Raw genomic sequence first — 20582 nt, 5'->3', positions numbered from 1 at the left:
AATGGAAGAACTGTTTAAAAACAACTGGCCTACCATATATAAAACTATTTCATATTGTGAACGCAGTGGTAAAGCTGAATTGAATCCAACGTTTTAAAACAGCTTTTTAAATTATTTTTCTGAAAGGAACTGAATGACCACCAGATGAGTACGCTAGTTAAGACTATGGGGTGGAGGGCCAGTTGGAATGAGAAGAACTTGACACCACCCTGACAAATACATTTGGACAGTCAGTGGCAAAGGTGTGAGACAGCGCCTTTACGTTATCTGCTGCCAACTACACACTATTTTATGAAAAGTTATTGTGTCATACTGTTGTAAATACTAGGATCTTTTCATGGGTTGATAGTTCTTAAATATTTGTAATGCCAGCTACTTACACTTAATTTCACAAGTGTTCATCTGAGAACACCCGTCTACCAGGGTATGTTGCTCTACACGGCCCGAATGTACAGTCCAGCTGTCAAGGTTTTGGGCCAAAGGTATTCAGCTGCACTGGGCGTTTCCCTATCAGCAATGGCCGACAGGCTAATGTAACCATCTACATGACCTTTTCATTTTTATTTCAGTTATTTCTGATTTGTTGATTGAAAATATAATGCACAGTCTCCGAGGAAAGGTCTATTTTAATGCATATTGGTAAATCAGGTCGCATTAACGTTACAGCAAATTTACGCTGTCGGCCAGCTAACGGACTAGCTAGCAGATAACAGCTCAGGACAAACCCCTGGTTTAGCGTTATATTCGTTAACGTAAACATTTAATAACGTTAGCTCCACCTTCCAGACGGAAAACACAATAGTTTGCTGATGTTAAATATATCGACTTATGAATGTTTTCTAGATTAACCATTTAGTTTGAATGCAACGCAGGTGAAAAGGTGTCAATACAAGCTAATGTCATTTAGTAGAACGGGTCATACTAACATTTAAATTATACCTAACTGTTAACCCATAGACAGCTCTAGGAAAAGGCAAGATAAAGTCTAGTCTGCCACTACTTTTTTTTTTTTACTTTTTCTTTGCCTTAACAGACATAAAACACCATTCAACAAAAGGAATGCTTGCAGCCACTTTTCTAAAGGTAGCCGCGGAGCTAATGATTCAAAGCAGCTAGGGCGAGGAAAGCACAATCTACACTGTGCAACGAATCTCTTTTAATGCTATAAATTCAATGAAAAATATAGGCATTTTCATACCTTGGTCTGTTTTCTAAAGAGCTTACGAAATGGTAGTTATCTTGACGAATCGACGACGTAGGATGAGACGAGAAGCTGCTCTATGGGGTGGCAGGTTTTTTTTTTTTTTTTTTTTTTTTTTAACAAATTGGGACCTAATCTTCTGCACTGCACGGAAGTAAACGAGAGACACCGAATGGAGCCGAACGTGTCTGAGCGTAACACACAACAAAATTTGCCAATTTGTTACTTGAGTTATTCATCGCCGATTGTCAAACAAACAAATAAATAAATAAATAAAGCCGTAATAGTGGTTGTGGCACAAACAGGCACTCACTAAATAGATTAATTGCTTGTTATTCATGCACACCGGCCACAGGTCATGTGCAGAATGCACTGTAATTGTAGCTACCAGTCCAAGACTTTGTATTGTGCAGTTCAATTTTCGTGGTTTTCAACGTCTTCCTCTTGTTTTATTGCAGCTCTGTCAGTTATCCAGTTAAGGCATAAATTATTCAGTTGTTAAATACAGTACACTCTGAAAGTAAAGGGAAACAACATGTGCAAAAACTTTTAACGTGTGAATGCAAACCCAAAATCACTGTTTTGACACCCAAAGTCAAATCACCGGCCAAAAGAGAGCAATAGCACCAATGTTTTCAGCTCCATATAATCAAAATCACATATACATGTAAACACATAATGTGTCATAGATGGCTCAGTTACAAAGCTGTACTTGAGAAATTTTAAAACAAACTCAAAAATATTTTAGTGTATAGCAGTACAAACACAATATATAGTCTAACTGTTAATTCTGGTAGACATTACCTTTTGTCATGAATAGGCAACAGGATTGTTAACAACCATTTGCAATTTATGCTTTTGGCACGTGAAATACAAAACTCAATATCCAACAATACATTTCTGAAGAAATTTCAGTCTGAAATATTACAAGCCACCATCAAAACATATTCAAAACTTTGTGTAAACTAGAAGTTCATATGTGGGTATTTGGTGCTGAGAAAAAAAAAATCTGAAAAATATTTAGAAAGCATGAAAAGCACCAAGTACAAATGCTTTCAAGGCCAAATACTGCTTTCACTTTAAAGCCCATCATCATTTATTAGTTTGTATTAACTAAATATTTTGCATAGCAAAATACCCACATAAGCTTTTTCAAAGTACATTTATTAAATCTGAGGTGAGATGCTGACTGTACATAGTTCACTAAGTTTGTACATCCGGCAAATCTAACAAGGTGTGAGAAACACATTCAGCATCTGGTAAAATTTAGTATGGGTGAAGGTGACTATCAATCTAATGTTTAACACATGCTGATTTTAATTTAAAGCTCTTATGAATCCAGTTTATATGTGATTATAATATATTTCAGACTGCGATGACTCATCCTAAATTCTCAACATCTCTGGGTCAAATTCAACATTCACATTCTTGGTATTGCTGTTTACTACGGTGTCTTACTTGATAACACCTCCTCCTATAAATCCCACATTTAAGGGTTTTAATCTTAGATGATTTCTTTTTAGAATTAAATTTTTTAAATCCATTACATATTTTATTGTCCACCAAATTACCAAATTCATTCCAAACAAATCTTTACAGGAAGGGATCTTCACAAAAAAGTAGCAGGCCCAAAGCACAGTACTGTTCTGGAAAGGCACAGGCTATCAGAAGGGTGATGAGGCCCACTTAGCTGCTGAGGGCCAAATCTCCAAACACATTGGTATAGGACGCTTTGAGAAACTGGACGTAGTTCTGCAGGCTTCGGTTGGTGCTGTCTGACTGCTCCAGGCGATCCTTCATGTCCTGTAGCCGGCTCTGATATCGTCGCTCCACCTGAACATCATAAATACACACCTTAAGAACCCACTAACTATTTACATAGAAAATGCTGAGTAAGTTAACAGAGGCCTTTACCTCCTCTTTGCTGTGTTGCAGCTGGTTGATTTCTGAGGTCATTCTGCTGAGTTGGGTCTCTAAGTCCAATATTTTAGACTGTGTAGAACGTTCTTTGGTGGCAGCATGTTCTCTGGTCTCGGACATCTGGAGATAAATAGACTATTTAACTTAACAGTGGGTGAAAAATGTGCACACTTGATACACTGTATCCTTCTATATCCCTAATAGAATGCACTTCAAGACAAGCAGACATGCTTATAATTATACACACCTATCACAAGCTGCAAAAGCCTCTGGGTGTAACCAAGCCCCCAGAATCAGCACTGGGCTGCAAAGCAAATATGATGTGGTAGCCAGACACGGCCCAGACTGCATTACTTCCACGTTCAGCACGTGAAACATATTTCATTACAAAACCTCAGACCCAAATATGTTTCCCCAAAGGCTCCAAGCAGCCATAATTTCCTGTTCAGCATAAGTCAGAGTCAACTGCACATACACAAACTCTCAGCTTTGTTTACATTCCACTGGCTCCTCATGCTCAGTTTTGGTGTTTGCTAATGAAGAAACATGTCACCCAGTGCAGCAGTGTGTTTCACTGATGTGTTTTTAATTGTTTAATAACAATGGAGGTCTATGGCACAGACGAAGAAACTATTCCAGGACTGACAGACATTAGCTATGAGTAGAGGCAATTCATTGTTGATCTTGGTCTCAGCCATAATTTCCTGTTCAGCATAAGTCAGAGTCAACTGCACATACACAAACTCTCAGAAGTTTGTGTATGTGCATGTTCTCAGAAGAACCTTTGCATCATGCCCCCGTTGTGTCAATATAGAGGTCTCATTGAAATGAGTGAGGAGGCTATGTTTTAATCAATATCTATAAGTGTAGATTCTTGAGCAGACACTTTGTAAGGCCAGTGTTTAGAAGGATTCAGCTGTTGTCGGACTCAGACCTGTTGGCGAGCATCATCCAGAGCCTCCTCTAGCTTTCTGCTCAGCAGGGAGCATTCTCTTGTTTTTTCTTCCATGCAGAGCTGACTGCTGTGGATGGTGTCTTCCCGTTTGGAAATGACCGCCTGCAGATCACTGTTCTGACTGCCAGCCTCCTCCAGCTTTCTGTGAGGTGACAAACGAGAAAACAGTGACGAACAAAATAAACAGTTATAATAAACAGGTAACCAGCGCAGAGTCTCATATCATAAAGACGGTGGCATTTTTTTAAACTATGCTATCAATACTCATTTGTCATTGACATAAGATTATGAAACTCATTAAGCAGATCAGATGATACATTTCCATTAATGTTTCTCATAAAGTGAGAATGTGTAATAGTAAACCACACAAAAGCCAGGAGCAGAATGTGGGAGCACTTTGAGCATTAAGTAAGATGTGTTGTATAGTTTGGACCAGAAAAGGAAATATGCAACAAAAATCACACTCCTCCTCAGAGCTGTAATTCTGCTAAACCTGAACACACTGATTTAATACACATTTCCTTAGATTCAGTGTGACTTACCCTTTCCAGTGTCATTTTCCATTGTGAATAAACTTTCATAAATCTGTTTATGGGGAAAAAAAAAATACATCTTATATTTTAAAGAATGATCACATTCTCACTGACCTTTCCAAACTCTCCACTCGCTGCTGGAGCTCTCTGTTCTCCTCCAGTAGCACCTTGTTCTTTTGTCTATAAAGCTCCACCAGGCTGCCTTGGGTCTCCACCTAAAAAAAAAAACAGATAAGAGAAGTACTTTAAAGACCCCATGGCATGCTTTTCTTTGTTTTTTGACTTATTGACAATGTTACAATGGTGAATTATCATCTTAGACGTGACCTAAAGCTCAAAAAGGTGCATGTATGTTCTAGTACTTCTATGCAGAAGCAACTTGGTTTATACAAGTCTCACAAACTCTCCCTTGTGGGACTTTTTTTCTAACAAAATAAAATCTTACATGATCGTTTTAGGATTTCCTTGTCATAATCTGCCATTGCTTAATGCAAGACTGTAAAGCAGCTAGTGTGGAATGTGTTTACTGTTCAAAATTTATGTGAAAATATCTGATTGGTTTTCGACTGAGCACTTTGACTTGAAATTAACAATAAGCATTTTTTGATGCTAAGTTGAACTTGTAACCTTCATGCGGAGATCAGTCAGTGCTGTGCTGAGCTCCGTGGTGCGTCTCTCCTGGCATCGCTCCCTGTCCTGAGCCTCCTGCAGCTGCAGCTCAGAGCGTCGCAAGGCTTCAGGAAGAGGCTCCAGCTCTGCTAGCCGTCCACGTAGCTCCCTGCGCACTCCCTCTATCTCTTGCTCCAGCTCCCCCTGCACTGCCCGGGCCTCCTGTTCCGCTTGAGCCAGCCGAGCACCATACTCATCCGCCTCAGCCCGCATTTTTCCCACCTGGACAGTGACGGTAACAGAAGACAAAACTGGGTAACGGTCATCTGCTGCCATCTCAAACTGTTGCGCTCCTTGTGTACAGTACGACTGATATATACCTGGATCTTATAGCTATCCACTAGGCTTTCATATTGCTTGATAGAAGCTTTAACCTGCTGAAGCTCTGACTGAGACAAGGCCAGCTTCTCCTCCACTGCAGACACTGAAGCCTGACAGGAACACAAGTTTACCTTACATGTCAACAGTTACAGCTGTAAATGTACAAGACAGTCCATGTTTCTAATGTAGCATAAGTCACTGTAAGGCTATCAAAATGACAAATGAAGATAGGAAGGCCAGTATCCACAACACAAAACCATCACAGTTACAGTATATAGAAATTCTGATTACAGAAGTCTGGCTGATATTCAATAAACATGCTGTCACTGTAAATGGAAATGAATTTTTCTGTTGGGTGTTTCACCTTGAGGGACTGGTTCTCCAGTTTGGCAGCAGTGCTCTCTGTGGTCAGTCCATGGAGCCGACCCAGTAGGGTTTCTCTCTCCACTCTGCCTTTATTATCTGTTCTCTGCAGCTGCTCCATCAGCTCTGCTATACGGCTGTTGTACCACATGACACAACAAATGTCATATGCTCACTCTTATGTAAAAGGACAACACACAAACACACACAAACCTCTTTTTGGATGGTCCCCTTTCTATTAAAAGTAGTGCTTCAGAGCACCCCTTTGTTCCATAGTCTTAAGACCATAGTCTCTAAAAGCTGCACAAATGCTGAGATCTCAGGAAACTTCTCTGACATTCCAGATATATCCAAATTTGAGAAAAGGAACATCTGTTAATAGGTGTAACCGTTAGGATGTGCATCAAGATGAGGTCAGCTCCCCTGGTTGCTGCTTCTTTACACTTAGGTGAACCTAAAAATTGACAGCTAACTAAAACTAAGTCTAATCCAACAGTCCTAAAATAAATCCTCGCTTATTCAAACTGTTTCAGGAGAGGTGTTGATTCAACTGTGTGATCATTTTGGAAGATGTAGTTGAAGATACTGCTGTTGAATTGTATTGTGTTATCCTGATAATGTTTCTATTATTTTGTCCACCCCATTTATATCAAAGAGGCTAGGGTAAATAAAAGAAACTGCTCTATATAATGTATAAGCATAGCTCAGAAGCAGCAAACTCCAGCCTCCACATCGATCATCCAGTTGAACTGACACCTCTCTGTGAACACAAACTGAACATCACCACCATTATGAAGGAGGATTTACTGTAGGGCTGTTGGATTAGACTGCATTAGTTTTAGCTTGGTGTACCTAATAAACTGACAGTAACTAATTCAGATATCCTTTGTCCATTTTACACTAGAGCCCCTTTATGTTGCTGTTCTTATACACTCTTCTGCTTTTGCTCTTCTCCTGCAGCAGCTGCCTCCACCAGCTACATCTGGCCAATACTTCACCTGCCTAACATTCTGCTGTCTGCACCCAACTGACTGCCTAGCTTCATGGCATCAGCTGACCTGTAAGATAGACCTGGAGAAGACCATCTAGGGACTGCTCAGTTGTCCTTCTCCACACGGTGCCATAGGGACGGTCCATGCTTTATGTCATGAGATGCTCCAAAGTCTTTTCTCCAGAAATAATCTAACTGACCTCTTCAGGCAGTGGCCTTCTAAACCATTGCAGGGATCTGTTATCACTTAGTATAGCTTTATGGTGTATTCTCTGACTACACCTTGTATTCTAAGTTGGTTTAGACGCTGATCACTGTTTCTCTGTCCCACCTTTGACTATTACCAGTCTTTTGGTATCTTGATTTAGGAAACCAATAAAAATATTATCTGTGTTATCTTTTATTATCTGACATGGTTCTAAATGCCAATATCTACAAGCCCACTATTTGAAGAGGCATCACATTTCTCAACTCCACCTGTTCATTATATGTACAAATACTGTAAATAAATGGCCATATATCTGAAGGAAGTTGTCCTGACTCTTACGCATGTGCAGATCTTTATTTAATAGAGCCCTTCATGATCCAAAGAACTAGAAGAATGACTTTGAAGATGAAAGTATATTAAGAAATACGTAACAGAAGCAACAGAAAAGAAACAAGCTTCTTTGGCTGTAGTGAATGTGAGGACAGAAACAGAGGTTAGTTAGAGCAAAATGTTCAAAAAAAACACTGTTTAATTTACATATTTGTGGACTGCTGCTGTTAGCTAGTGAGTTACAGTCTTATGCAAAAGTTTAGGCACCCCTTGATAAATAACAGATTTTGGTGATTTTTTATTTGAACAGATGTTAACACAGTTTCTCTTGGAAATGGAAAAAATGCACAATATTTTCAGCAAACAGTGATGCATAGTTACTTCTTATGCCATAAATTGAACAAAAATAAAAAGATGCGGTAGCCAGACACGGCCCAGACTGCATTACTTCCACGTTCAGCACGTGAAACATATTTCATTACAAAACCTCAGACCCAAATATGTTTCCCCAAAGGCTCCAAGCAGCCATAATTTCCTGTTCAGCATAAGTCAGAGTCAACTGCACATACACAAACTCTCAGCTTTGTTTACATTCCACTGGCTCCTCATGCTCAGTTTTGGTGTTTGCTAATGAAGAAACATGTCACCCAGTGCAGCAGTGTGTTTCACTGATGTGTTTTTAATTGTTTAATAACAATGGAGGTCTATGGCACAGACGAAGAAACTATTCCAGGACTGACAGACATTAGCTATGAGTAGAGGCAATTCATTGTTGATCTTTGTCTCTATATGGGGAGTGTTGAAAATACTGTTAATATAGAATATGACTGGCCTTATCCTGTAGATCCTGTGTAACACTGAAGTGTAAGCGGGTGCTCTGACCAAAAGTAACAGAAATTTAAAAAACAAACGGCTCAGGTTCAATTTTTTACCAATCAACCCTGCTTTTTTTTTTTTTTTTTTTTAAACAAGAAAATTTTCACTCTGTGCAGCTGCTCCATCAGCTCTGCTATACGGCTGTTGTACCACATGACACAACAAATGTCATATGCTCACTCTTATGTAAAAGGACAACACACAAACACACACAAACCTCTTTTTGGATGGTCCCCTTTCTATTAAAAGTAGTGCTTCAGAGCACCCCTTTGTTCCATAGTCTTAAGACCATAGTCTCTAAAAGCTGCACAAATGCTGAGATCTCAGGAAACTTCTCTGACATTCCAGATATATCCAAATTTGAGAAAAGGAACATCTGTTAATAGGTGTAACCGTTAGGATGTGCATCAAGATGAGGTCAGCTCCCCTGGTTGCTGCTTCTTTACACTTAGGTGAACCTAAAAATTGACAGCTAACTAAAACTAAGTCTAATCCAACAGTCCTAAAATAAATCCTCGCTTATTCAAACTGTTTCAGGAGAGGTGTTGATTCAACTGTGTGATCATTTTGGAAGATGTAGTTGAAGATACTGCTGTTGAATTGTATTGTGTTATCCTGATAATGTTTCTATTATTTTGTCCACCCCATTTATATCAAAGAGGCTAGGGTAAATAAAAGAAACGGCTCTATATAATGTATAAGCATAGCTCAGAAGCAGCAAACTCCAGCCTCCACATCGATCATCCAGTTGAACTGACACCTCTCTGTGAACACAAACTGAACATCACCACCATTATGAAGGAGGATTTACTGTAGGGCTGTTGGATTAGACTGCATTAGTTTTAGCTTGGTGTACCTAATAAACTGACAGTAACTAATTCAGATATCCTTTGTCCATTTTACACTAGAGCCCCTTTATGTTGCTGTTCTTATACACTCTTCTGCTTTTGCTCTTCTCCTGCAGCAGCTGCCTCCACCAGCTACATCTGGCCAATACTTCACCTGCCTAACATTCTGCTGTCTGCACCCAACTGACTGCCTAGCTTCATGGCATCAGCTGACCTGTAAGATAGACCTGGAGAAGACCATCTAGGGACTGCTCAGTTGTCCTTCTCCATGAGCTGGAGAAGATCACCTAGGGACTGCTCAGTTGTCCTTCTCCACACGGTGCCATAGGGACGGTCCATGCTTTATGTCATGAGATGCTCCAAAGTCTTTTCTCCAGAAATAATCTAACTGACCTCTTCAGGCAGTGGCCTTCTAAACCATTGCAGGGATCTGTTATCACTTAGTATAGCCTTATGGTGTATTCTCTGACTACACCTTGTATTCTAAGTTGGTTTAGACGCTGATCACTGTTTCTCTGTCCCACCTTTGACTATTACCAGTCTTTTGGTATCTTGATTTAGGAAACCAATAAAAATATTATCGGTGTTATCTTTTATTATCTGACATGGTTCTAAATGCCAATATCTACAAGCCCACTATTTGAAGAGGCATCACATTTCTCAACTCCACCTGTTCATTATATGTACAAATACTGTAAATAAATGGCCATATATCTGAAGGAAGTTGTCCTGACTCTTACGCATGTGCAGATCTTTATTTAATAGAGCCCTTCATGATCCAAAGAACTAGAAGAATGACTTTGAAGATGAAAGTATATTAAGAAATACGTAACAGAAGCAACAGAAAAGAAACACGCTTCTTTGGCTGTAGTGAATGTGAGGACAGAAACAGAGGTTAGTTAGAGCAAAATGTTCAAAAAAAACACTGTTTAATTTACATATTTGTGGACTGCTGCTGTTAGCTAGTGAGTTATATTCCTTCCCACAGTGCCTCCTCTCCCCTTTTGCTTTTGCCACACCGCCAGTCACCAGGGGAATTCTGGACTGACTGTCACTTAAGATCATCACTAGATATCTGATTATTATATGGAAAGACACTCAGCTATTTGCTTGTAAAAATTTGCTGTAAAAGAGGTGGAATTACCTGTTCAACAGAGACAGTTCAATCTCCAGTTTACTCTTGTCTTTTACTTCTTGGGCATGACGACTTTGCCAAGTCTCAGCTGCTGACAATGCATCTTCCAGCTGCTTCTCCTGTTAAAATGAAAGATAATCTGACTTTTGTCACTTTGGTTCATTACTTTAGTGTCTCTCTCCTTTTTAAACTTCCATTAGACATTTAGACATCTATAACAATTATTAATAAGAAACAGAATACATGGGAATATCAATTTGATACTAAAGTGATGGTAAACTAGGCGAAAAGAAGATAAGTAAAAGTAGATAAGAAACTAAACTAATCTGAAATTGAAATAAAAAAATAAATACAAACAGAGAATATATAATACAGGATATATAATAAGGATATCTTGACAAAGGTGCTGAGTTTGTGCTTATTTAAAGCTGTTGAATTAAACTAAAGGTTTGTTGGTATTTTTTATTATTTTGTAGATTCAATGTAGTTTTGTAAATCAACGTCAAATAATTCAAGAAGTGGGAGAGTCTTGGCAAACTTGTAGATATGAAATTTGCCTAATAAAATGACTATCTTAATCAGTCATTGTATTTGGTGGTTGTTTTCACAGTATAACCCTTTTGGTATCCAAATTAATTGTAGAATTATTCTGCAGAACAGCCTGTTTGCTCTATGACCGAGCCCTACCATATCCAGCAGCTGGATGCTCATCTGGCTTGCAGCATCTTCACTGTGCGTAGCTCGTTGTTTCTGGGCTCGTGTGGCTCGTTTCAGAGCTTCTCGGTCTGTACTGGCCTGCTGCTTCAGCCTTGTCAGCTGTTCCTTGAGGTGATCCATCTCTGCCTTCTGTTGGCTGGCTGTTCGCTCCAGGTTCTGAACCAACAGAAAGGAGAAAACCAAGGATTAGAGCTGGGTTTACCGATTGTGCTTTAGTATCAGTATCAATATGTGCTTTACTATCAGTATAAGGATCAGACAACCACTGATACACAAAAGACATATTGAAAACAATGAGCATAACTGCAGTGGCCTTGGTGACAAAAGCATTCAAACTTAATTTAGCAAGTACATAATAATAATAATAATAATACACACCACAAACAACAACAAATAATTATGCAGGATGGAATGTACTTGGAGAGAGAAGATCCAATGACAAACCTTTATCTGCACAGTAAGTCGGTTGTTGTCAGCTTCTCTGTTGCGGAGCTGTCCTTGTAAATGAGCTCGTGTTGACTCCAGATTCTTGGACAAATCAGCAGTGCTTTTGGTATTGTTCTGCATTACCACAATCCAGAAGAATATTAACATTACATTAAAGGGCCCATGGCATGCCTTTCCTTTTTTTCTGACTTCTCATTATGTATAATTCTGCTTTAACCTACTTAACAAAAACAAGAAATGTTTAAATAAGATATTGCTTTGTTTACGATCCCTGTCGTAGTCAGCTCCACTGTTTGACCCAGACATATTTACAACAAAAAGCATCACACATACTGCAAGCAGTGCTCACAATACCTTCTCAGAGTCTAAAAGTTTGGAGAGTTGATTAACCTCTCTGTATTTCTCTTGAAGTTTCACCACAAGATGCTGTCAAAGGAAAAGCAAAAGTTTTAATTATGCATTGTATGTCAGACACAATTCAATGAATATAAAAAAAAATCATGATAGATATCAGCTTGTTTATGAGAAAGAAAAAAAATTCAAACAAGTATGACTAATTAAAATGAAATTAAGAAGGTTTTGCAGACTTCTGTTAAACTCACAGCATTTTCTGCCTCTGTGTCTGCCAGTCTCTTAAGTAATGCGTCCTTCTGCTCTGACATTCGGACTGCCTCCATCTGCTCAAAACAGTTTACCAACACACATTATAAGTAGTTTGTCACTCTGCTTAACAAACACTGTATACTACTGCTGACAATGTCACAAGAAAACTATTTAGAGACCAGGAGTGACAATTTAAGGTAATATATAATATGTCAATACGCTGAGAGACAATATAAAATTGTCAACTGGTAGGTATTTTTACCTCTGCCAAGGGTGCGGGTTATGTTTTACCTGCATTTGTTAATTAGTTAGTTAGCAGTGCAAGTCAAAAAGTAATGAACAGATTTTGATGTAATTTTTTGGAGGCATAGGGTATGGCTCACAGAACAAATGATTAGATTTTAGTGTTGATCCATGTCATAATTTGGATACAGGAATATTTTAAAAGATTATTAACCATTGTGAGTGTTGGAAAGGCTGCTGACTGTACGCGAGCCCCAAAGAGTGTGGCTGTGTGGCTGAGCACTCTGAGCACATACAGAGACAAAGCCCTTAGCAACAATGGAAACCGAGTGCTGTCACCAGTCCACCTCGCTGTGTGAGACAGGGACTGAAGGCACCCGGTGAGATGACAGCCCACAGCTGGGGAGAGATCTGCTCTATGCAGCAACAGCCTGGCAACAGCTTGACAGCAGAGATTTAGAGCCAGGCTCAAAGCTGTTATCATTTTCATCCCTAGGACTGGTATTATGCCATTTTATTAAGTTTTGACATTTTTTTTATGGTGACAAAGTGACCACTTAGATTAAGCATATGTGGTCAGTCTATCCAGGTACTGCCAATTTAGAAATTTGTTCTGACATTTTTAGAGGTGTGAGTGCTTGTTATCTGACCAAGCTAGCTCTATTAGCAGGCAGCTATATCTCATTAAGAGCACTATTGTGAGACTATTGTCTGCCAGGAGGACACCAGTGTTCTGGTGGTGCGTTTCCATTGTCGGAACCTAACGAGCAGTACACTCCCCTTAACCATCACCCTATGCTCCTCTCTGACACACACACAACTGAGCAGAGGACATGAAGGATCACTCCATAGTGCAACAATCGGCCAGTAACACAGACTGTATGATCAGTTTATCAAACAGCTGGTGAACAAGAAGAACACCTGCAGAAGTGTCTTCACCACTTTGATCAGAGTCCACTCACTGAAGTCCCTTATGATATCAATGTCATTCCAAATGCCAGCAATAGGTTTTCATGGTCAACCATTCATATTATGATGGTCAAACTATCATGGATATACTGCTTTTATGGCATTGTGGAGAAACTGGGTTTACTGCATTTACTTCTGTATCCTTGAGAAACAACAGCTGTCTATACAATTTCTATCTCCACCTGCTGCACTCTGGAGCTGGCAGCATTACACCTCAATGTGACCAGTGTCCCTGTGTATTCAGTTTAACATAAGACTGGAGTATTAGCAGATGTAGACAGTGTTTTTAAGATGTGTTATACATGTACCTGGGATCCGTGCTGTTCTCTGAGAAGGTTCCGTAGTGTTCGGTTTGTGGCCTCAAATGACTGTAGTTTCTGCAGCAACAGTTCCTTCTGATGGGCCAAGAGGGCAGACTCAGAGCCAGACAGTTTCTAAACAAGAAAACATAGGAGACAGAGAGGGAGAAAAACATGGGTTTACCTAAGAAAGTTGCAAAAACTGTTTATGACTTATCATTGAATTTTTAATTTAACATTGACATTAAATATGGCCATGATGACTGTACTTTGCTTCAGAAAATTTCACCATTTCACAAGTCTTGCTTTCTAAAGCTCACAAGTTTTTAGAACATGCTGGATCTTACAGGGCACATACTGAGGCCAAACAATGACTTAATACTCACACTGCCACTAGCACTGCACAGTTTGGAAACAGAGTCTCGCAGGGCTGATACTTGCTTGGCAGCTGCTATCCCATCCATCTCAGCCTCCATCAGTTTCCTGAGCAGAGCATCTTTGCCTTGCTGTGCACTGTCTTGTCTGCAAGGACAAGACAGGAACAGGAGTCCAGATGAATACAAATTCTGTCTTACAACAAATAAGAATGGGCTGCTAATTTCTCTCTCAGCATATCTCCTATAAAAGACTCATCTATTCTCTTTTGCTATAATGATTGACTGGCATCCCAGCAGTTGAAATTATACTAAATACTGACTGTACCATGTAAACATGCTGAAAAAGAAATAGGAGATGGAACCAGCACAGATTCTTCAGTCTACTGAATGTTACTGCGTGACTGAAGTAAATCACAGCTCTGTGCATCAATGCATATGATCAGACTGGACTATTCTCAAATAAAACAAATGGCAGGTATATTGCATAATACACCACACATGTTGCTGCCTATGTTAAGGTTGGTCTGTCCATCCTGAATGTAATGACTATAACATTATATTTGATGCTGCTGTCAGACAGTCTCAATTATGTTTGTTTCACAGAAGTTCACTATTAGGTGGTGAAATTTAACATTACTCTCATTATTTCATTATTGCTATGATGTACTTTCATGACAAAATAAACACCTTTCATATAGGCCACATTTTAAATTCAGGGTTTGTTGTGATCATTAGTTCAGTAGTTTCTAAATCTAGATGTAGAAATTTATGATGCATTTTTGAGTCCCGGGCAGAAACCAAGCGTCTCATTTGGGTCTTGGAACACAGGGTTTAAAGAGACAGAATCTAATTTCTAACCATCTATCTACTGTGGAGGCATCAGAGAGAGCAGCTAGCCCCCAATTTACCCATGATTTGTTCTATTCATGATTAAGTATAAAACCAGTTCCAAAAACAGTTGGCTCTGTCTGACAAGTTGCAAGAATGATTGACTACGTAAACAAATACATCACAGGCAAAATATTTGGTAGGGAAAAACCTTCACTACATGCAGGCCAGGTTGTCTCAGACTAGACCAGCGACACCGCCGTTTAGAATTAAAAGTGAAAAGAAACAAAGAGAAGTTTTTCCACAAATTTTACATTTGCCTTCCAGCCCACCCTTTTATACTGTATGTAAAGTGCTATCAACGTGTTTAGCATAATACTTGCCTGTTGTAGTCAGACTCCCCCAGCATCTTCTCCATGGATTGGCGTAATCGTGAGTTCTCCCGCTCAGTCTCTTCCAGCTCCTTAGTCACCTCAGCCAGCTCCTCCTCCTGCTCTGTGATCACCCGCTGGGAGACACTCAGCTGCTCTGACTGACGCTCTAGTAACTGCTCCTTCTTTCGCAGTTCGACCTGTACGCATATAGTATAGCAACAAACACAGACAAACACATAAACAATATGTTACTGGGTTCATACAAACACTGACATGCCAGAAGTACTCGTTGTCATTACGTGAAGTGTGTGAGGGTGCCAGGCTGCCGGATGACACGTGACTTCAAATCTTAGTCATTGCTGATGAATATTAATAATAATCACTTTATTTGGCCAAGTATGTTACACACACACAAGGAATTTGTTTCCGGTACAGAACCGAGGCAGCCATCTGTGGCGCCAACTCACACCAATGGCTCTAACCATCAGGGGCAACTTGGGGTTCAGTGTCTTGCCCAAGGACGCTTCAACATGTGGACTGCAGGCACCATGATTCGAACCTCCAACTCTCTAGTTGGGAGACAACTGTTCTACCCACCGAATTACAGTCGCCCACATTATAACTAATGCAGAGATACTGAGCCTGCAGAATATCGCTGAATGTTTTACTGAGTGTTTCTGAAAAGAATTCATATTGGCTGGATAGTTGGCAACAATGAACTCATAAACACTGCGTGATTAGAATTGTAAAAATGACACCAGGTGGGATGTGAGGTTGTGTTGCTTAGAGCAGCCTCCAATGGGAGGCTTTAGTTCAAGGCCATTTTGTCCAACACTCCTATAGTGAAAACTAGATTTAAGCTTGCTATGTGCTTTTGGTGTGGATCCATGAGATGTAGGAATTTGGAGTCGTTTACCATGAGTCTAGTGAAGACTGGCTACAAGCTACCAGTGGCACACTTTCCCAGGAAGGTCAAGAAACATCAACAAGGATATTTAGGCTTTAGCTCTGGTGTGAGCCATGAGCATTTTGAAGTTTATGTCGTTAGCAGTGATAGTGACTTATTATAATGATAGTCTTTAGCTTTCCTGGCTAAATTTCACAGTGCCAGGTCTGAAATGTTCAAATAAAACCTTGGGCTCATATTGTGAAGATTATTGTAAAAGGCACTCTAAAATTGTGACTGAGAGGATTCACTTATGCCAATTATCCTGTGTCCATGAAAGCTTAGTTATTTTACATGCATGTTTCTAAAAAGTAAACCATTTTAGACACAAAAACAAAGCATTTTATTCATGGATAGAATACTCTATGGGCCTAGTGGAAAGTTAAATGACTGCAAAAAGCCACAAAAAACTGCAATGCAAACTACTACAAATAGATACAAAATGGCTAAAAGGAGACAGAAAAGGGCCCAAAAGACAGAAAAACAACTACAGAAATATGCAAAGGACAAAAAAGGAAACAACTAAGAAAGTTGAACAGTTGAAAAATAAACAGGTGCAAAATGATGACAAAGGCATGCAAAATGAGTAAAAGGACTCAATCTGACAAATCACATGGTTGCTCAATCTGTGAGTCTTGCAACCTAGGAGAGGTGGGGCTCTTTGTCTCATAATCCACCCATTTATAGTGAAAAGACCTGTTTTAAATCAATCAATATCAGCCAATTAGAAACAAATGTGGAATATAGTCAAACCTGCTGAGGGTTTCAAGCCTATTAGAGAATGACACAAGTAGAACTCATGTAATGCAGACCTGAGTGGTCAAAAGTGGAATCAGAGAAGAAACTGACCTCATTTTTCAGTGAGCTGACTTCAGTCAGTAAGCTGTCAACCTTTTTCTCATAGTGGCTGATTCGTCCATGTAGCTCATCTTCTTCTTCTGAGGTGAGGTCAGCCAATCGCAATGCAGAGTGGGAATGTTCAGGTTCTGGTTCAGGAAGCGGTGGTGTAATCTCAAGGCAGTGCATTGGCCCCTTGGTGCAAATTACACTTTCAGTAAAACTACATCTCTCACTGAATGAATTCTTTCAAAATGTTAAGACCTAAAAAAAAATCTGAGGTCTAATTTTCATTTGAGTTACCTCCCACTTGTATGAAGCTTCCCGGACAGAGGTCTTTCCTGGTGGAATCCATGGCACTCGTGTTTTGACCTTGGCTGTAGGATGGAGGTTCTTTCTGTCCACCTTTGTCTTCCCCTTTAAAACACAGTGTGCACCGGCATGTATGTCTTTGTCGTCTAATACAACACTGCTACATAATAACTGCACTGTATGAGAACAGGTGTGTGTGCGAGTGGAATGAGTTCCAAAACTTCTGATCAAGAAATTAAAAAGAAGCAACATCAAGGAGACACATATCTTCAAAAAGTGCACAGCTGTAATAAAAACAAAGGCAGGAAAGTCATGACTATGACAAACAGTCCAAATATCAGTCAGCCACTAACCTGAGGTGTCCTGGCAGGACTTGTCCTATGGCTCTTAACGTGCACATGGATTGGTGTGGCATCGTTGACGTGCACATGAACTGGAGGTGAACCTGACCGGGTTTTCATTGTTTTCCTCTGTGTGATGAGTATCTCCAGTCAATGTAATTAACTAACTTCCCAAAAGCAATTAGTGTTAAGCTCTGTGGAGGCTGACATTTCTGTAGTACAACATATTTACATCAATTACTGGGTGTATGTTTGTGAGATAGTTGTGTAATTGCTACAAAGTCAAAAAGGGACAAAGATAAGTTGACTATTATAGGGAAAACCAGCAATATTATAATAATAAAAAAGTATACATTTAAAGTGGATTTGTATTACGTTACCTTTAAGCTTTCTTTGGAACAGAATATTGTGGAAAATATTCATTACTATAAGAAAACCACGGGAAAGCTAGCTTGCCCAATTCACAACAACATTAAGTTAAATTGCGTTGCTAAAATCTACATGAACAGAGATATAAATTCCAACGTATAACCCATGCAATAACAATGTTTTATGTAGAAATTCGGCAGTATTTTTCAAATGATCATTACAATCAAAAAGCAGCGTATCTTACCAAGAAATACAGCTGAGGCTGATACTACCCTTAGCTTACTAGCTAACATTGACTGCAATATTTCTAGTTTGTGTACATTTAACTAATACATTTTCCCTCTTACCATATGAGAAACCAAAATATACTCATCACGACTTTTGAAATGTATTTCAATAACAACAAACCAGCGTGTTTGTTATTTTGCGAAATAAGCTTATATTACCAGCAAATTTAACATACAAGAACTGTCAATGAGGAAGCAAACCTCAACAGGTTGTGACGTTAACTTTTCTCTGGTTGGTAAATTTAAGTCACGTGACATCTTTTGCAAATAGTGATTGGGCCAGAGTCGCCATTTAGGCGTACCTTAGCAACACTAAAGTCAACAGACTGTGATAGTAACCAAGATTCGTGTAAAGATTTAATTCCACGGTTTTATAAGCATATCGTCATATAAAGCGAACTGAACGGGAATCACGAGAGCGCTGATGTAAGACTGCTAATGATATCGACTTTGTTTGGGAATACCTAGCCTATTTGAACACGATGTGTAGATCTTATACTGTAGAGGCGTCCTGGTCAGCTGTAGTACAGGAACATGGCCACAAGAGAGCAGTGAAGAACCATAAACTCTCATGTGGCATCCATCCATTATCTATACCGCTTATTCCTAAACAGGGTCGCGGCGGGGCTGGAGTCAGTCCCAGCTGACATTGGGCGAGAGGCGGGGTTCACCCTGGACAGGTCAATAAGTTTATCACAGGGAAAACATGTAGACAAACAACCACACACACTGACTTTTAGATACTTTGTTGCCGTACTTAAGTAGCTTTTTCAGGTATCTGTACTCTCCTTGAGTTTTTATTTTTCAGACAACTTCTTACTTCCTACATTTTAACAAAGTATCTATACCTTCTACTTACACTTTCAAATCAGGCTCATTACGTTTAATCTATTTGAGGGAAATTATTGATTACTTTTATTTAGAACTTACTGCAAAATGTGCACACCACTGCACTGGCTGACACATTCCTTGTTTACAGTCCTCAGATTTTCAAGGAGATCTGGATTGGGGTGTCTTGGTTGACATACCTTGCTGTTAGCCATCTTGTTCTAATATATCCAGAGCGAGAGCTGTGTCCAGATTCTTGGCAAGAAGTCAAACACGCTTCCAGTTTGTTTTGGGGTCTGTTAAGGTTGTCTCTTGTCATCAGTTCTGTTTGTGACTTTCATGGACAGGGTCTCAGGGCACAGCACATGGGAGGAGAGTATCCAGTTGGGTGACTTCAGAATTGCTTCTCTCCTTTGTGCACATGATGTGCACCTACTGGCTTTATTAGCCTTTCAGCAGCCACTGGGGCTGAGTTAGCACCTTTGAGACCGTGATTCTCTGCCAGACAAGTTTTTTTTTTGTTAAACCAGTGGATCTACATTTCAACACTCCAAAAAGAATTAGATACAAATGGCCAGAATGAATTTCCTCCACAGGGTGACTGGACTCACTCTTTGAGACAGGGTTAGGGAGTTCATACATTTAGAAGGAACAGAGTCACTGCTCCTTCTTGTTGAAAGGAGCCAGTTGAGGTGGTTAGTGTATATGATGAGCATGACTCATGGACCGCTCTCATTGGACGTTTTAGACATGTCCAAGTGACAGAAGACCCCAAAAACAGTGTAAGATTGTATATCTTCTCAGACCTGCAAACATCTCAGGATCTCCTGAGGAGAGCGATGTCTGGACTGCCTGAACCTAACCTGCTGCCATCACGACTCAACTCCAGATAAGATGCAAAATGTGGATGGGCCAGTGAATGGTTATTTCACATCAATGTTGCATACTAATGACAACCCCACCAGTGTCAAGGCAGACACAGTAACATACTATTAGATCTTTCAAAATAAAACATCATGTTGTATGAACCCACTTATTGAACTATCTGGCATCCTATAAAAATCAATAAAAACTTATGTCATATGAAGCGAGGTACACCCCGGACAGGTCGCCAGTCCATCACAGGGCTGACACACACACACACACAAACACAAACAATTTAGAAACCCCAGTCAACCTAAGCTGCATGTCTTTGGACTGTGGGAGGAAGCCGGAGCACCCGGAGAGAACCAACATAGCCACAGGGAGAACAGGCAAACTCTGCACAAAAAGGTCACGAACCCGAAACCTTCTCGCTGTGAGGCAACAGCGCTTACCACCATGCCACCGTGCTGCCCACAATAAATAAATAAACAAACTTAGTGGTTCTTTCATAAAGGCAATTTTTTTCCTTTATTGGCTCCATTTGGCAACACACAGAAAAAAAACATTTGATACAATACTTGATGTCAATCA

At 39.8% G+C, this 20582-nt stretch overlaps 2 protein-coding genes across 5 annotated transcripts in view; both read right to left on the bottom strand.

Moving 5' to 3' along the window:
- sptan1 (spectrin alpha, non-erythrocytic 1) overlaps positions 1 to 1305 on the bottom strand; it is a 38660-nt gene extending 37355 nt beyond the window's left edge. Inside the window, exon 1 of the mRNA XM_020618732.1 lies at positions 1199 to 1305. The gene's annotated coding sequence lies outside the window, so the exon portion shown is untranslated. The remainder of the gene's footprint in view (positions 1 to 1198) is intronic.
- Positions 1306 to 1619: 314 nt separating this feature from the next.
- On the bottom strand, positions 1620 to 18521 carry odf2a (outer dense fiber of sperm tails 2a). 4 transcript variants are annotated; one of them, XM_020618738.1, is made up of 19 exons: positions 18360 to 18521; positions 17656 to 17772; positions 17294 to 17407; positions 17003 to 17185; positions 15217 to 15404; positions 14015 to 14150; positions 13638 to 13763; positions 12117 to 12194; positions 11869 to 11940; positions 11512 to 11628; positions 11038 to 11223; positions 10360 to 10469; positions 5964 to 6099; positions 5599 to 5709; positions 5237 to 5500; positions 4724 to 4824; positions 4056 to 4218; positions 3116 to 3241; positions 1620 to 3034 (listed from the first exon to the last, which is right to left on the bottom strand). In XM_020618738.1, exons 1-19 carry the CDS (start codon positions 18360 to 18362, stop codon positions 2888 to 2890), a joined length of 2478 nt encoding a protein of 825 aa, XP_020474394.1. In that variant the 5' UTR covers positions 18363 to 18521; the 3' UTR covers positions 1620 to 2887. The 4 variants fall into 4 exon arrangements, with proteins under 4 accessions (XP_020474394.1, XP_020474395.1, XP_020474396.1 ...); XM_020618739.1 differs by having other exon boundaries at positions 12117 to 12191; XM_020618740.1 differs by lacking the exon at positions 18360 to 18521 and adding an exon at positions 18257 to 18353.
- Positions 18522 to 20582: the final 2061 nt, after the last annotated feature.

The sequence above is a fragment of the Monopterus albus genome, unplaced genomic scaffold (assembly GCF_001952655.1).
Source record: "Monopterus albus unplaced genomic scaffold, M_albus_1.0 scaffold209.1, whole genome shotgun sequence".
Classification (NCBI taxonomy): Eukaryota; Metazoa; Chordata; class Actinopteri; order Synbranchiformes; family Synbranchidae; genus Monopterus; species Monopterus albus.
Note: the sequence above shows the minus strand (reverse complement) of the source record. Positions and strands in the feature narration are given on the sequence as shown.

What these genes read in the sequence shown, in the direction of transcription:
- odf2a (XM_020618738.1), bottom strand. An exon ending in GACTTACTGTGCAGATAAAG is followed by an intron (nt 11,224 to 11,511) that starts GTTTGTCATTGG and finishes CTGTTGGTTCAG; the next exon opens with AACCTGGAGCGAACAGCCAG. An exon ending in GCATCCAGCTGCTGGATATG is followed by an intron (nt 10,470 to 11,037) that starts GTAGGGCTCGGT and finishes TCATTTTAACAG; the next exon opens with GAGAAGCAGCTGGAAGATGC.